General features: G+C 42.1%; 1 protein-coding gene and 1 long non-coding RNA gene across 2 annotated transcripts in view; one reads left to right on the forward strand and one right to left on the reverse strand.

Moving 5' to 3' along the window:
- grin2bb (glutamate receptor, ionotropic, N-methyl D-aspartate 2B-b) overlaps positions 1 to 10,108 on the forward strand; it is a gene marked incomplete at its 3' end in the record, with an annotated part of 120,945 nt that extends 110,837 nt beyond the window's left edge. Inside the window, exons 13-14 of the mRNA XM_080880876.1 lie at positions 522 to 760; positions 7,739 to 10,108. Of these exons, the coding sequence (XP_080737002.1) occupies positions 522 to 760; positions 7,739 to 10,108 (2,609 nt within the window). The remainder of the gene's footprint in view (positions 1 to 521; positions 761 to 7,738) is intronic.
- Positions 4,279 to 6,127, reverse strand: LOC308395667. Its single transcript, XR_013971432.1, has 3 exons — positions 6,000 to 6,127; positions 4,813 to 5,484; positions 4,279 to 4,713 (listed from the first exon to the last, which is right to left on the reverse strand). It is a non-coding gene; the product is annotated as an uncharacterized lncRNA (long non-coding RNA).
- Positions 10,109 to 17,549: the final 7,441 nt, after the last annotated feature.

A 17,549-nucleotide genomic window follows, 5' to 3' on the forward strand; every position in this document is an offset into this window, starting at 1 on the left:
CCTATGTGTGCAAACACTCACACACACAATAGTTTTATGTAAGCAGCAGGAAAATACCTTATACACACCATAAGCTCATACACAGATCTAACAAATCTCTCTGGACGTGTCCTCCCCCTTTAGTAATCTCCCCGGGGATGCGGAACTGGCGGCGACACAGTTTTTAGACGGAAACCCTTCTCACATGACCATGCACACTTCCTCTCCTAGGACTGCTGAGTCCCAGCAGGCAGTTGTATTTTTGGTCCCCCCCCCCCACCAACACAACAAAGGGGTTAGCCTTGCATAAGCAGTCCTTAATGAGGAGGCTTGTCTGGGGGGCATTCAGTCAGAATAATAGAACGTGACATTTGTTGCATGTACATGAGACCTGAGCTGTTTTTGGCAACAATGGCCCATCTAGAAAAAACCAAACAAGTGCCGTCTTGTTTTGTACACATATTTATACATTTAGACACCTACAAACCCATCTGCATGTCACACTTGACCAGCGCTTTTGACCGGTGTGTATGTGTCTCCAGGTGAGATGGAGGAGTTGGAGGCCCTCTGGCTGACGGGCATCTGCCACAATGAGAAGAACGAGGTGATGAGCAGTCAGCTGGACGTGGACAACATGGCAGGGGTCTTCTACATGCTCGGGGCTGCCATGGTTCTGTCATTCATCACCTTCATCTGTGAACATTTGTTCTACTGGCAGCTGCGCTTCTGCTTCATGGGCGTGTGCTCTGGAAAGCCCGGATTCACCTTTTCCATTAGCAGAGTGAGTGTGCTCGTGTTTTATTTTAGGTCTGACCTCTGTCCTTCTGACAGAAAGATCACAGGAGTGGCTGCTTTAAAACCACTGGCTGTGGTTGAGGTGGATGGAGTCAGTCAGGGAGATGCGATGACTCACCTGAGCTACCTGCGGCTTCTTTTTTTTTTTTTTTTTAGCTCAGGCTGTTGTTAACAACAAAAACAAATTCTAGTGATATAAAAAAAATACTCCAGATAGCTGCTAGAGCCCGTTATTATCTATTCAAACTCAATTTAATACTGCCAGTCATAGACAAAGAAGGTGTTTATCCTTTATCCAATTATGTGCATTTCAGTGTCACTTTTGTTAGTTAACATCTATTTCATATTTTATTTAGTGGAATTAATGCAACAAGAAAAAATCCTATTTTACTTTATTGGTGGATTACTTTAGAGATCATTGCAGGGCAGTAACATAACTGACCTCTGAAAGCACTGATATATGGGTTTACAACAGCTGCATCTTAAATAAATAACATAGGCAACAAATGTCCTTCCAGAAACTGATCTTACCCTCTGGCAGCCATCTTGGTAACACCTCTGGGGAACTTATTTGGCATTTAATTCGAGGTCTCTGTCACACTTAACAGGGAGAAAGCCATAACTTTAATTGTAATGGTTACCAGAACTATTTATTTATTTATTTATTTATTTATTTATTAACCTTTATTTAACCAGGAAGATCCCATTGAGATTAAAAACCTCTTTTTCAAGGGAGACCTGGCCAAGATAGGCAGCAGCAGATGTCTCACAGTTACAGAAATTACTCAAACACAGGCAGCAACAACACACATGCAACAATAAGTGAAAGAATACAAATAAAATAAAAATAAAATTCAATAAAATTCAAATAAAATAAAAAGTCAGTTAAAATGACAATCTAATTGAAACAGTTGCATGTTATGGACTTGGCCTCAAGGATTCGTAGTTTAGATTTAAAATCACTTAATGAAATGAATTCAGTCATTTTCCATTCCTTCTGCAGTTTGTTCCAGGCCGAGGGTGCTAAATGGACAAAAGCTCTTTTACCAAGTTCAGTTCGGGCAAATGGAACAGAAAGCAACAAGTAACCATGCGGACGAAGAGAATACCGACCAGCATGTTTCATTACAAGCAGGGAACATATATAAGAAGGCAGCAACCCAAGCAACCCAACCCAAGTGAACTGCATGTTCACATGAAATGGTGAAAAACAGCTTCAAAAGATAGCACTTAGACTACATATATGAGAAGTTATGCAACGTTACAGCATCCAGGAGCGACAACAGCAGCTCTTCCTAAAGAGCATGGAGCAAATGCTGTGCTAAATCACATGATCAGTACACTAAGACAAGAAATCTGAGTGAACTTGGGTGCATTTTTGTCTTTTCTATGATGACAAGTCAATATGTTGATGTTGAAGCTCTGCTGTTCACATGTCAGTGCAAAAACAGAAAAAAGAAGAAAGGACGCTTCATGGCCCTGATGTTCGATCCTGCAGGTGCTTCTCAGCAGGCCAGGTATAAGTACAAAAAAGAGAAACAAAGCCCAGGAAAACTTAAAAAAAAATAAAAAATTTCCAGCCTCTACAAATATGACCGTAAAGAAGTACTGAGACACTTTGTCATCAGCTAAACACCCGATAACGCCCATCAACTCTAACACAAATGGCTTATCCTGTATTTTTATCAGTTTTGTTACATCCTCCTCCCTTCACCTCCAACCGGTCACGGCAGATGACCGGCCCTCGTCGATGACAGCCTCGTTCTGCTCTAGGTTTCTTCCTGTTAAAAGGGAGTTTTTCCTTCCTGCTGTCACCTAAGTGCTTGCTCATAGGGGCATGAGCACAGGGAGTCATATGCTTGTTGGGGTTTTCTCTGTTTTCTCTGTATTATTGTAGGGTCTCTACCTTACAATATAAGGCACCTTGAGGCAATTATTGTTGTAATTTGGTGCTACATTAATAAAACTGAATTGAATGGAATTGATTGGTTCTTTGGAAATAACAAATTAACACAAAAAGTAGGCATTTCAGAGGCTTGACACAAACTGTTTGTTATCCATATCTGAAAAGCAAATGTGCTTCTGTCTGCTAGAAATACCTGCACTTGGAGCTGAGGTGAAAAGCGAGCCATCGTCAAGAAGCGAGACACAGAAATCATTAAGATTTGGACACATTTTCAGAGCCTCTCTCCTGGAAGTCATTCATTGTGCCGTGCTTGTTTGTAAGCAGAGGGAGTTAGCATGCTAAAAATGAAACCTGAGAGAAGCTGAAACCTTTTTTTTTTTTTACCTTGTCACCTCCTCCCCATGTAAATTGGGTCCATATAAATAGTCATTTGAAGTGTCAAGCATTTGCATAATGTTACCTTTTAAGAAGCAGGTTGCTGTTGTATGCAAATTGCCTTAGTTATTATTGCCCAGGAAAAAGGGACACTGCTGTTTATGGGTTTGGTCTTAAGGATGAAGGTGTTTCTAATTGTAAGGTAATCTGGTTTACACCTACTCAGAATGACCAGAAGGACAATAAAAGAGAGTGCAGGCCATAAGCGCTACTGAAGCACACTGTCTTCTGTGTTTTTGAAATGGTAGCAACCTCCATCTGTGTTAGATTTCTTTTTCTTTTTTTTTTTTACAAAGCGTGAGAAGAGCTTGTCACTTGTTGAATTAAATAAATTCTAGTTGCAGACAAATTTCAGAATTGTCTCCTACAACTCAAGAGCGGATTAGTCAAGCAGATGTATGGGCAGAAATCTGTGCCATCAGAAACTGAATTTGAATAAGTTCAATTTGAATTTGAATTGCTCAGATTGAATCTGAATTGTAACTTGAATAAATGCTTTTGAAAACTGAATTTGAATTAGTCTAATTTGAAATTGAATTTATGGTTTGAAAATGATCATCACTAAATTGAAATTGAATTTTATATTTTGAAAATGAATTGATTTGCTTTGAAACTGCATTTTATCCTTTAAAAATTCAGCTCTCGAATAATTTCAGTTTCACTTCTCACCATTCAGTTTCAGTTCTACAATTCAATTTCAGTTCCAAAATTCAGTTTTTTGGAACTTACATCCGGTTCCGGTTCAAGCGCAGATTAATAGAACTACGTTTTACTAGCGGACCGAAAGTGTTACTGACGGGAATCTACAGCGTCTTGAGCTGAATTAAGACTTCAGAAGTCATTCGTCATGTCGAATGACCAGCGGATGAACTCTCAGGTTGGTAATAAATGTACTACATGTATAAGAACAAGCGTCATGTTAACAAATGATAGCCGTACATGCTTATTGTAGCTGTTAGCTAAAAACGCTAATTTAGCGTAGTTTGCCCTGAATTCAGCTTTGACAAACAAATATGATCGACTGTTTCTAGTAGAATTCCAAAGTTGTCATCTTGGACCCTCTCAGAATGCTTGCAGAGACCCCTACAGTAGGGAAACATGCAAAACGGTGCCCAAACCTTTGTATTTTAGCTTTATTTATGCCTTACACAGCATCTCAACTCTTTAGCTAACTTAATAACTTTAGCTAAAGTGAATAGTTAGTCTAATTCATTAGTGCAGCATTACTGGATCACCTCTGTTTGAAGTGATATAATGTGATATACAACTATCACTGAAACAGCAAACTTTGTAAATAAGCAAACAACACTTCTCATTCTCTAAACGTTTGGCCACAGCTGTAGATTACACTATCAGTACTTGTTCACTCTTGACAATAATTACATTTCTAAATTTACTTTGTGCATTTACAGGTAAACAATATCTAATATTTTATCTAAATGACTGCTTTGTCTTTGAAAAGGGTGAAGAGCCTGAGGCCGGTGACAGTCCAGTTCTACTCTAAGTACATCCTTACAGTGGCTCACAGGACAAGGCTACATTCCTGTCCTGCCAGAAGAGAAGACAAACTTCAGAGTCTTCATGCAGTTCAACCACACCTGTCATATTCCATATGACAGGTGTCTCAAACTCCAGTCCTCAAGGGTCAAAGTGTCATGCAACTTTTCCATGCCCTCGAGGACTGGAGTTTGAGACACCTGCCGTATGGTGTTCATGCTGTTTTCTACCCCACAGTTACAGCATGTCTGACTGCCTGTTCAGCATATGCAAAAATATATGAGTTTAAGCATGTGATGACTAAGGCCTTCCATTATGGTGTTTGTCATCACATGTCACAGACATCTGGATGATCATTTGGAATAAATAAAATACTAAAAACATGTTACTTCATCTTTTATCTTTATTATTATTATTATTGTTCTTATTTTACACTTTTCATTGTTAGGCATTAGGTTTATTTGTAGTAGTCCTTTCCAACGTCTTTCCCTCTTCCATGTTACTGTGTCAGCTTGTCAGCATCTATTTGGGTTTGGAAGTGGAACAGAAAGTAAAGAAATCCAAAGTGCCATTAAAACCAGCAGAGGTTCTTATATTTCAGAAGAAGGGATTAATTCAAAAGAAATGACCTCAATGCCATATTTTATTTAGGAACCCTAGAGAGCACTTTGCAAAATAACACATTCTTATAATTTCACCCTCAGATGAGCCAAGCTACGACTGTCAGGGAAGGTGATGTAGGTACAGAGCATATGAGAATGGTTAAGTTAATGTCTCTTGTCTATATGAAGGCACAAGAGGGATCAATGGCAAGGCGTAGAGATTCAGTATCTTCAGTCTTCAGTGGACACTCCATTTCTGGCACAAAACACCTGTAAAAGATGGTCGATTTAGGAGGTGACCCGACAACTTCAGCCTGTCAAACATAGTAATGGAGCAGTGTGTTTTTAAAAAGCAAAAATCTAATTAAGCATGCACTCAGTACCCTAAAAATTATTATGGTAGTTAAACACAGTGCTAGTCACATATCATATCTGCACTAATGAATTAGACTAACTATTCACTTTAGCTAAAGTTATGAAGTTAGCTAAAGAGTTGGGATGCTGTGTAAGGCATAAATAAAGCTAAAATACAAAGGTTTGGGCACCGTTTTGCATGTTTCCCTACTGTAGGGGTCTCTGCAAGCATTCTGAGAGGGTCCAAGATGACAACTTTGGAATTCTACTAGAAACAGTCGATCATATTTGTTGTCAAAGCTGAATTCAGGGCAAACTACGCTAAATTAGCGTTTTTAGCTAACAGCTACAATAAGCATAACAGTTACTGTACGGCTATCTTTTGTTAACATGACGCTTGTTCTTATACATGTAATACATTTATTACCAACCTGAGAGTTTATCCGCTGGTCATTCGACATGACGAATGACTTCTGAAGCCTTAATTCAGCTCAAGACGCTGTAGATGCCCGTCGGTGACACTTTCGATTCGCTAGTAAAACGTAGTTCTATTAATCTGCGCTTGAACCGGAACCGGATGTAAGTTCCAAAAAACTGAATTTTGGAACTGAAATTGAATTGTAGAACTGAAACTGAATGGTGAGAAGTGAAACTGAAATTATTCGAGAGCTGAATTTTTAAAGGATAAAATGCAGTTTCAAAGCAAATCAATTCATTTTCAAACCATAAATTCAATTTCAAATTAGACTAATTCAAATTCAGTTTTCAAAAGCATTTATTCAAGTTACAATTCAGATTCAATCTGAGCAATTCAAATTCAAATTGAACTTATTCAAATTCAGTTTCTGATGGCACAGATTTCTGCCCATACAGATGTCTGTCATACATTTCCATGCCTGTTTGAAGATTGTAGCTGCGAGAAATATTTCCAAATGGCAGGGCAGGTCACATAAAGCAAGAAGGTGACAAGTGATGGGACAGCAAGGGGCTAAGAAAATTCAGAGACAGATCAAAAGATAAGTTAGCAACAGTCATGATAAAAGAATAAAACTGGTAACAGGACAAAGGGTAGCAGAGAACAGACACAGTGGTGTGCCTAGAACCTGTGTTTCATTACCTTTCACTGCAGCTGTAGTAGCGATAGATGCAGACAGATAAAGACAGACAATCCCATCGGAGCGGCTGCTGCTCACCAAAGCACCCGGAAACGGAGATAAGGCAGACCCAAAGACAGAATGGAGGCATAAAGGAAAAGAGGGGGTGGGGGTGGTTGACGAATCGCATTCATGAAAGTGACTAAGAGGCCGACGGAAACAGTTTCTGACAAGTTGACGCCTTTGAGGAATACTGGCCTGCACACTGGCTGGTGGGTAGTGCGTCCTCGACCTTTCAGAGTTGGCTGTTGCCTAAACCACAGATTCCCCCAGCCCCCATTTAAATATGCTTGTTTGACTCCACTCGCAAAATCTTCCGCTCACATGAAAATGCTGCTTCTACTAACCAACCATAGCAAACACACACACACACACACTGATGGATGGTGACCTTATGAGTAAAATTTAGTCAGTGGTTATATCTTTTACCTGTGAGACAAAAGTGATTGATCCCTATTGTTTATAAAGAGAAACAAGTAAGTAGAAAGACAGCAAGGCGAGTGTCTGCTAAATTTAAATGACATTGATCAAACCTATTGACTCACTTGCTCCCCTTGTGATATCAATTAAGGCTCTGATCTGCTCTGTCTCTTCTCACTCAGTTCTCTGTGTCTGAGGTTGAGGGCTGAGCAGCAGCTGTGAGGGTCCTCGTCGTTCCCCAGAGAAAATTCATTTATGAACTCAGACCCTATTACTGTTTAATAGTGTGTAAACAAGAGGGTGGTCATAGAGAACATGGCAATGCATTAACCTCTCTGCCTCTGCCTGTTTCTGTTTGCCTCCCTCTCCCTCTCTCCCTCTCTCTGTCTGTCTCTGTGTCTGGTATCTGCCTCCGTCTCTCTTAACATTAAACCCTCCTCTGGTTCTTGACTCCTTACTCCTGCCACACATTTTGCTGTTATTGTGATCTCTCTTGGGAGTCATACCTTATCACACTCACTCTTTCTCCCTTCCATGGTCTCACCCTCTCTTTATCTCTCTCTACCTTCCCTTTTCTTCTCATTATCAATCTGCAGGGTATCTACAGCTGCATCCATGGAGTCCAAATCGAGGAAAACAAGTCCACCATAGACTCCCCCTCATCCACCATAAAGAAGAACATGAACAACACTCACTCGAACATCCTGCGGTTGCTCCGCACTGCCAAGGACATGACTGCCGTTCCGGGCGTTAACGGCTCTCCACACGCCGCCCTGGAATATAGCCACAGCGGCCGTGAGTCGGCTATATACGATATCCAGGAGCACCGGCGCAGCCTGGTGGGTCACCCTGTAGACTGCAAGTCTGCGCCACCCTACATGCCAGAGGACAACATGTTCAGTGACTACATCAGCGAGGTGGAGAGGACTTTTGGCAACTTGCCCCTGAAGGACAGCAACTTGTACCAGGACCATTACCGGCACCACCACCCGGCTCTGGGTATGTCCGGCCCCCCGCCAAATAGGCCGCGTAGCTTAGGCAGCGCTAGCTCGTTGGAGGGGGGCATGTTCGATTGCGACAGTTTGGGGGGAGGGGTAGCGCCTATCTTCACCACCCAGCCCCGCCCCTCCATGACTCACAGGAATACCAGTAAATTTGACCTGATCGCTGGCCACACCCCTGCGGATTCCAGCCAGGGTGGGTTCAAGGGCAGCAATGTGTACGGCAGGTTTTCTTTCAAAGGAGGTGCATCCAGCACGGGGCTCATCGGGGGGCATGACAGGTACTGTGGGGGTGGGGGAGGCTCAGGGGGTGACGATGGGAACATTCGCTCTGATGTGTCGGATATCTCCACGCACACCGTCACCTACGGCAACCTGGAAGGAAACGCCAAGCGGCGTAAGCAGTACAGGGACAGCCTGAAAAAGAGGCCAGCCTCTGCCAAGTGCAGACGGGAGCAGGACGAGATAGAGCTGAGCGGCTTCAGGAGGAGACCCCACCACCACACCGTCCACCACCACTTCCCCCACGGGCCCCAGGCACACCGCACGGTCTCACCACCCCTGGAGCGGAAGAGGGGAGGAGGAGGGGGTAATGCTTCACCTTACTTATTCCGCAGGGATAAAGAGAACCTGAGGGATTTCTATGCGGACCAGTTCCGCTCCAAGGAGGGCAAGGCCATGTGGGAGCAAGAGGGTGGAAGTGGTGTGGGCGGTGGTAGCGGTGGTGGTATCTGTAAAAGCTTAGTACCTGTGGAAGACTTCCTCAAAGGTAAAGAAAAGAAATCGGATGGGCTTGGTCCGGTGTCGGCAGGGCAGCAGGCCCACACCTGCTGGGAAAAGGGGGTGTCAGGGATAGGAGGGGGTGGCATAGCAGGGGGTGACTGGGAGTGTCGTAACTGCCACAGTGTGTGCCACCATAGTGGAGGAGGCAGTACTTGTCCAGTTAGTGGAGTTGGGGGGACCAGCAGTCGTCCCAGCTCCGCCACATCCAAACGCTGTGACTCCTGTAAGATTCAGCCGAGCAACCTTTATAACATTAGTGAGGATAACAACATGATGTTCACCGGAGTTAAGGGTAGCGTAGGACCCAGCCAAACACAAACTCAGGCACAGCGCAGGAAGCTAGGGCCGGGCGGGAGGGTGTTACGGAGGCAGCACTCATACGACACATTTGTGGACCTGCAGAGGGAGGGGGCAGGTCGCATGGGGATGGGTGGGGGCGTTGGGGGGCAGTTTCAACAGCCCCGGAGTGTGAGCTTGAAAGACAGAGATCGCTCCATGGAGGGCCCCAGCCCTTATGCTCACATGTTTGAGAGGTATTCAGGTGATAGAGAGTCTCCAATGTTTGGAGGGATAGGCGGGGATAGGGCCAAGGGAGGCTCCTCCTGCAGTTTGTTCCGTGGAGGCGAAGGTGGGTTGCATCGGCGGTCGGTGGGGGAAAGAGACCTGAGGGACAGAGATAGAGCTATGATGGGAGGTGGGGGCTGTGGTGGTGGTGGTGGTGGTGGTGGTAGCAGAGGGGCCGGGACTTACTCCTTGTCTAAATCTCTCTACCCAGATAAGGTGAACCAGAATCCCTTCATCCCAACCTTCGGCGACGACCAGTGTCTTTTACACGGTGCCAAACCGTACTACATCAAAAAGCCACAGACGCAGCAACAGCAGCAGCAGCAGCAACTTCTCAACAACAGCCGAGGAGGAGGGGACTTCCGCAGCTCCATGGGAGCAACTTCCTATTTGCCCGCATCCGCCACAGCTGGGGTGATGTCCAATGTGGCCCCCAGGTTCCCCCAAGAGCTGTGTCTGGGCGGGGTGGGAGGGCCCATGGGGAACCACCACGGGGGCAACAAACTACTGCCTGGGGGCAGGGACACGTTAGGTTTGGGGCAGGGACAGAGACCATTCAACGGTGCCAGCAATGGACACGTTTATGAAAAGCTCTCCAGCATTGAGTCAGACGTTTGAGAGCGAAGACAGTGGAAGAAAGAGAGAGGCGAGAGGGAGGAGTTGAAGTGGGCGAAGAAAATGAGGGGAAGAGGAAAAAGCAGAAACAGCACAGGCTGATGACCTCTCTGCGTGAAGAAAATGACAAGGCACAATTGTGTGTATGTGTGTGTGCGCGCGCGCGTGTGTGCTGTTCTCACTCCACTAAATGGAAAGAATTTGGACAATGCACACAGGCCACTGCCGGCTAAGCTGTGGTGAAGTCCGGCGGGAGACAAGTTTTTAATGAGAAGAGAGGATTCTGGTGCTGCTCCGATGCTCAGTGAAAGATCTAAAGGGAGGGAGGGAGGAATGGGAGGGAAGTAGTAGGGAAGGGGGGGTGAAATCAAATTTCCAGCCTCTGCTCTCGTCACATGCTCTTTGTCTTTCCCTCCCTCCTGCAGCTCCTCAACACCAAAACAAACGTTTTGTTTAGCAACGGAAATACAATCATGAATGAGAAATCAACACTTCTGCTGAAGTAACAGGGTACACTAACAATAACTGTATTGATAATGTTAATAATATTATTGAATATTATTCCAGTGTTTAATGATGATCGGTTTGGATTGTTTTTAAAGTTTATTTATTTGAATAGTTCATGTTACATATTTGTATGATGTTGATTCTTTCTTAGCTTACCAATTTACAGGAGTCTGATAGACCCGATGTCGGTACAGATCTTTTTTTTCGTGGGGGGTGAGGGTGAGGGGGGGTTCCTGTAATTTGGACTCTTCTTTGCTATCAATTCTTCATGTTTTTTGTTTTGTTTTCTTTTACTTTTCTCACTTTTGATTGCTGTGAAGTGTACGTGAAAGGCATGATTTGCTGAGTACATCGTGTGTACTTGGAAAATTTGCAAAGGTCTTTTTTTTCTCAGCTGCAGAAACGACATCATCATACTGATTTGCCGTTTTGCTGTCATTTCTTTCTGCCTGGCAGTTCCAAATGGGTCTCACATTTTGAGCTGGATGTGCCTTAAAGGACTAATACTGATTCTCCATCTATCTTCTGTTGGAAAGACAGATTCACCTGCGAGTAATTAATCAATTGGTTTGAAAACTGAACATCCAAGTCACCATTTCCAATACGAGAGCAGAGTTCGAGGTGTTTAGCTGACTGTATAACACAATGCTAGACACGGAGGAAGCTTAAATTTGCACTTTGATCCCCGACCAATAAAAGAAAGCAGCGGCAGGATCGCACAGTTTAAATGCAGAATCGTCTTCTTGTATTAACGCCACAGTTAATCTAACCACAAGTAATTTTCCTTGAAATCATTTACCTCCACAAGCTTCATCACTCCTCCCCTCCTCATAACAGATGACCCAGAAGTCAACTATCCATTAATCATGTGTAAATCGTATTTAATGTCCTCTTGTTGCTGCCGTGGCGTTTCATTGGGTCTGGCTCAATTGGCCGTGACAGTTTTTCTGTTCAGGACAGGAACATAATGGACTTTCAGAGAGAGGCCTCTGTTTCTGGTATGAGCAGTTAATTTTTTTATGATTACTGTTACAAGCCTTGCCTGCCACATTAGATAGTCACATTTGAGGAATGGCAAGTGGGGTTTATCGCTGTATTGTGCAGGTGTCAACGACCACAGCGGGCTCGTGAATTTTTTTTAATACACAGTCCCACATAATTATCTCATAACTCAGAACAGTGCCACCGCAGTTTAAAAGACACTTTTCAGAGGATCTGTACATTTAAAAAAAAGTTTGCAGTCAGCTTAGCTGAGCATAAAGATTGAAGATAACAAGGGGAAGTAGCTAACCTGGCTCTATCTTGGAATAATAAAATCCACATATCAGTGCCTCTAAGGCTCACTAATAACATGTTGTATCCTATTAGTTTAATTATCTCAAATTGACATAAATACTTTTTCAGAGAGCTTGTAAGCTGTTGCCATGCCAGAAACTTCCATTTTTAGCACATCCAGCCAAAGGTCCAATAAGCTTCTGCCACGGAAAAGCATCCATCCACAATTCAAAAGAATCGCTACTCCTCCGAGAGTATTAGTTAGATTTCAGTGAAATGTGCACACAGTGATCCCCTAATCAATCATCCAGATAGTGCTCAAGGTCAGGGTCACATTTGTAGGGCTCATAAGCCTACTACATCATTGATGTTCTGGTTTATTAGCAAGACAGTGACTACTGTTTTATACTCCTGTTTTGAAGCCTTAATCCTAGTTTTATTGAACTCATCGTCTGTTTTTATTTCTTTCTGGGAGCAGAAGTGACTGTTAGCATGGTGAATCTATTCACTGGACATATAATTCATTGTAGGCATACTGCTCTTTACCTATAAGAGCTCAGTAACATAGAAATAAAATACCACATGGTTTGGACAGTTTGTTACAGCATGTGCTTTCTTTACTAATATTATTAAAATTGCTTCAAAAGCCACAAAAACTGTCAAAATGTCGGGTTTACTGAATTAGCTGAAGTTAACCCTAGCACACAGCTAGTAGCCTAGCTTAGACTAGCCCCTCCCCCTGTCATTCCAAACAGCAAATTATGTGTTGGCTAACTATAAGATTTTATTAAATTTAAATGGATGAGTTATACAAAAGAACCTCTTCCAATTTATAAAAGAAAAAATAAGCTATAAAGACCAAAAACTGTTATTTTTTTAATAAATTTATTTTTTATGTAAAGTCAGCCAACTTAATATGGAAGTCTATAGGGAATTGTTTACCTCGAAACGCCATTAAAGGAACTACAAATCAAATTCAGCTTCATTTTTCAGCCCTGGGCTTGCTGGTTGGTCTCCAGTTTATGCTAACCCAAGCTAATTGACTGTAGCTTCATAATATCAACCTTCTAATCTACATTAGCAACATGTCAGCTTTTTCCTCCAGGTTATTATCCTGCAGTGGACCTGGATATATAATAAATGTACCCCTCTGTGCTCTCGGTCATCCTTTCTACACTCATCATTAACAAATCCCTCAAATAAAACATAAAAAAGAAATCTCAGTATGTACTGTAGCCCTGATTTATCCCTCCACCCGGCCCTAATCTGTTTCACATGCTGAGATTTTTGATGAAGAAGAGAATTGGCCCTCAAGTTCAAGGTCCTGTGTGGATTGTGTCAACTGCAGACTTTTGTAAGGGGGGAAAACAGAGTAAAGAGATGTAGGCGCACTAAAATAAGGTGGGACGCTGTGTGAAAAACACCACCTTTATTATCGATTGACTTATTTTTATGTTGCTAAAAAAAACCAGGCAGCTTCCAAATCCACATCAGACACTCAGATGATCTCTGCTCTGACTGAATATGAAGGTGAAAACTAAGTTGTGTATTTCCTAAGTTTCCTGCTCTCTCTGTCCTTTAAATTGTATTATTATTCATGAAAAGTATATTCTACTTAAAGTCACTGGTCCAGTTTGACTTGAAGTCATGTTACCAAACCAAATTTTGATATCTACAAAGCACAATCCTGTCTGAATGGATCTAATACTTAGTTTGTAGAACATCCCGGTCAATTTTTTAGAAGACTTTCCTTCCCTTGGTGGACAAGTCAGTATGTATGATACAAGGGTGATGATGAGGGGCGGGGGGTGTCCAGTGTTTGTAAGCACTTGCATGTATACACTTTTCTTTATTTCTGTTTTTTAACTTTCAATTTTAGCCCAAAAAATGTGTGTTCTTGAATGATATTTGGAATTTTATCACTTTCACTGGTACTGATGATCCATGTAGTACTATAGGTGTGTGTGTGTGTGTGTTTTTGTAAGAGAAGAGCGATCTAAAAGTCAAAATTTTTCAGTTTCACTCAAATGCCGAATCTGAGTAAAACTTTTCACTATGGTAAAGATAGAAGACACTTTTCTTTTCTTTTTTTTACTGTTAACCTTATATAACTTTCTTGATACTTTGTGGCTCAGTTCTTGCTTTACACACTCGCTGTCACTTAAAAAAAACTTTTTTTCCCTCTCATTTCAACGATTTTTTCCCTTTTGAATATAGCTCATTATTTCTGTTATTGTATGTGCCTGAAAACATACGCTTGATTACCTCTGTGTGTGCTCATATGGGAGACAGAGTGCGTCTGAGAGATATAGCTGTTTGTTGTACATGTACTATAAAGCTGTATGTAAATACTTTACCTCACGCTCATGGACTTTTGATAAAAACCTGTACAAAACAACAGCAGAGAGTACATCTATTTGGGATAAATCTTTCATTCTGAGATCCCCAATGCAGAACTGCTTTTTGTAATGACTTCAGGCCAGGATACGTGCAGTCATTTATTATCACACAGATAGTGCACACATTTAACGAGTGTTACGTTTTGGGGTTTTTTTGTTTTCTTTTTGACCAGTTAAGAAGGCTGTTTTTTTTTTCTCGCGAGGGGAGATCGTAAACCACCGCCAATAATTGCTACCCAGAAAGCACAATAGATTATCTATTGCATTTTTACAGAGGTGTGGTCTCTTTTTTTGTCCCTCTTTAGCTAAATCTTCTGTTATGTTGTGTTTGGTCACAGAGGAGATCGAACAAATCTATTCCCGAGCTGTACAGATTGTGAAAAATGTACATATGTCAAAAAAATCTAGTTCATCCTTGCATTTTTTTTGTATGGAGAGAAATTACTTGTGTGCAGAGAGTATTTCAAATTTGATTGAATATTTAGTAATATTGAAAAATGAGATTAAACACAGTCAATGTGAAAATAAGTGCTGAGAAATATTATTCTTCTGTCTCTTTGGAATAAAAGTGTTAAGTATTAATAAAAAATAAGAAATTTCAGCTGGTTGGTCTTTTCTTTTTCTCCTGCAGTTTATGTGCATGTCTGTAGGTTGACCGTGATGTCACATGAAGGGATCACATTGCTGTGTCCATGTGCGGTCCTGTGACATTATGGCTGCTGCAGAATGCCATCTTTTTTGCTCTTTCATTGCATCTTTTGCTTGTCATTCTCTGTTTTCCAGTGGGAAGAAAAAAACCACAAAGAGGCATGAGAGAGGCAGAGGAGATAAGGAGAACAAAAAATAATGGGAGATATATTGAGGGAAAGGAGAAGTGATGCAAACTGAACCGAGCAGCAGAGATCAAAGCCCCCAAAAACCTCTCTCTCCCCCTCCCCTTACTCTTCAGACTCTCTCTTTACTCTTGTCCAGCAACAGGAGTTATTTAAAGAAACCAGCCGGTTTGAAAATGTACCGATGCCTTGCCTACAGATTTGGAGGGAAGGTTTTTTTTAACAGCTGCAGTCCTGGATGGTTGAACAGAACAAGGTGAGGCATAGGTAGAAATAACCTTTTCATAAGTTAATCAGCTTCTGAAAAAAAAAAAGGAAAAACATCAGCCTTTTTTTTTTTTTTTTGCTTACTTCTTCGATCCCTCCATCAACCCAACAACCCCAGGATGCATTGCAACACATGTAACTACTTCTTGACAATTAACTGTTACCTAGCAACTGGCTCTTTTTGCTGAGATGGGGAGGGGTGTAGAAAGAGAGACGGGGAGGGAGATTTATACAGTATTCCCACGGCATCTTAACTGGATTGGATGCAACAATGCATTGACAATACAGTACCAAAATGGAAAGTACAGCCTGAGCTGAACGCCCACACGTAGCAGCGAAGAGGGAAGGGGGCGTGCAGGGAGAGGAGGGGGGGAAAGAGAGGTGTGGTGGTTTGATATACAGTATGGGGGTGGGGGGATCACTGGTGGAAGATTTAAAAAAAGGAAGGAATTAGCGTGCAGCTGCAAGTTGAAAGTGAGAAAAAAGGGAGAGAATGGACACGCCACCCTGCAGTATGAGATGAGGATGATAAGTGAAGTTGTAGAAGAGGAGTAGGGAGAAGCTGGTTGCTGTAGAAACACTTGGCAAAGTTTTAATGAAGGCATAAAGTTGGCTGTCTGCACTCAAGACGCACACACACGATCACCATACGCAAACAAACATTATAATTATGTTAGAAAATAATGGGCAGCCCCTGCTGGGCCCACGAGGGTCGTTCCTGGACTTCAGCTGAAATAAATAAATAAATGAAGATCAGCCTCCGTGAATCGGTGTAAAGCCGCGTGTGATTACGGCGGCAGACGAGCACTGACACCCTGTGGCAAAAACAGGGCATCCGCCTTGTTGGGACACGCACAGGTACCAGGAGAACAGCCTTCGTCTGCAGTGTTGCAGACGTCCACGCCTCTCACCGTCAGCCCTATGTGTGCGGTTAGGTGTCTGCCTTTCAAAGGTTATTTGTGTAATAAATATAGGCTTGAATATTAAATCAAGTAACGCACACTTAATGTTTCCATGAATAAAATTGGTTGCGCTGTGGACTTATTTTAAGGGTGTATTTTTTCCTGTTTTGGGCATTTATAAAAAAAAACTTAGCCAAATTGTCTACAAACCTCAATTTTTATTATGTCCTCTGCAGGCATGACTCACGGTGAGTTACTCTGGTCTAGAAGAAAGACGGAAACCCCGACGATTTTCATGCTTCTGTTCGATTTCTTACATAAAATCATTATGTAATTATTCTGCTTGTTCCTCCTCACATAAGAACTCCTCGCTCTCCCTGAAATCATTTGTCCATGCCTAGTTACAGATATGTGGGAAAAATAATGTGTCCTTATCCTTTAGATGCTACACCCGACTGTGAACTTCAAGGACTTGTGCTGTCTGCATGTAGACTATCGCTGTGTTGGTTATCATGATAAGCACCTTTATTTCAGTCAAATCAAATAGAGACCCTCTCTTTTTAAAGTGCGAGAGACTTAAAAAAAAAAAAGTGGGGTGTGAACTTCTTTCGACTTCCTTAAGTGGGGGCATGCCAGAGAAAGGTTTGACAATAACCTAATGAAACAAGTCTTTCTTCTTCTTGTTTTACGCGCACACCATCCTTGCATTTTGCGCGCTGTAATATATTATATTCAATCCAATAAGGAGGTGGCGTGGGAGTATTGCTTCGTTTGGGGGGGTTGGAATGCTCTTTAATAAAAACAATAGGAATCACGTGGCTTAAAAGTGATGTAATGGTTATTTTATTTCTAGACATTGTGCTACTCGTTAGGCATGATTTCTAACCTTTCTATAAATAGCCCTTTGAAAGTGAACCTTAAATAAACATAAAACAGCCACTAACAACAAGAAGATAATTTAGTTGTTGGCTGATGTATTCGGTTTTGTTTAGTGATCAGTTTCTTTAGCTCTCAACCGTCCTTGATAGCGGACAGCTTTTTGGATTATCCCGTCACATTATTTCTGTATCTAATCAATCTACACGGATTAGATACAGTGCGGCTAAAGTAGCAGAGAGCTTCTGGAACAGCAATTAGGTTTGTGTAAGGTTGTTTCCCAAGTTGAGGTGATCCATAAAATAAAAGAAGAGAGAATGAGAAGTGGAACTGATGAGGCAAAAACCGCAATGAAATGGTGATAACAGTTTATTAAAGAATTTTA

Source organism: Rhamphochromis sp. 'chilingali', assembly GCF_963969265.1.
Source record: "Rhamphochromis sp. 'chilingali' genome assembly, chromosome: 4".
In the NCBI taxonomy this organism is placed as follows: Eukaryota; Metazoa; Chordata; class Actinopteri; order Cichliformes; family Cichlidae; genus Rhamphochromis; species Rhamphochromis sp. 'chilingali'.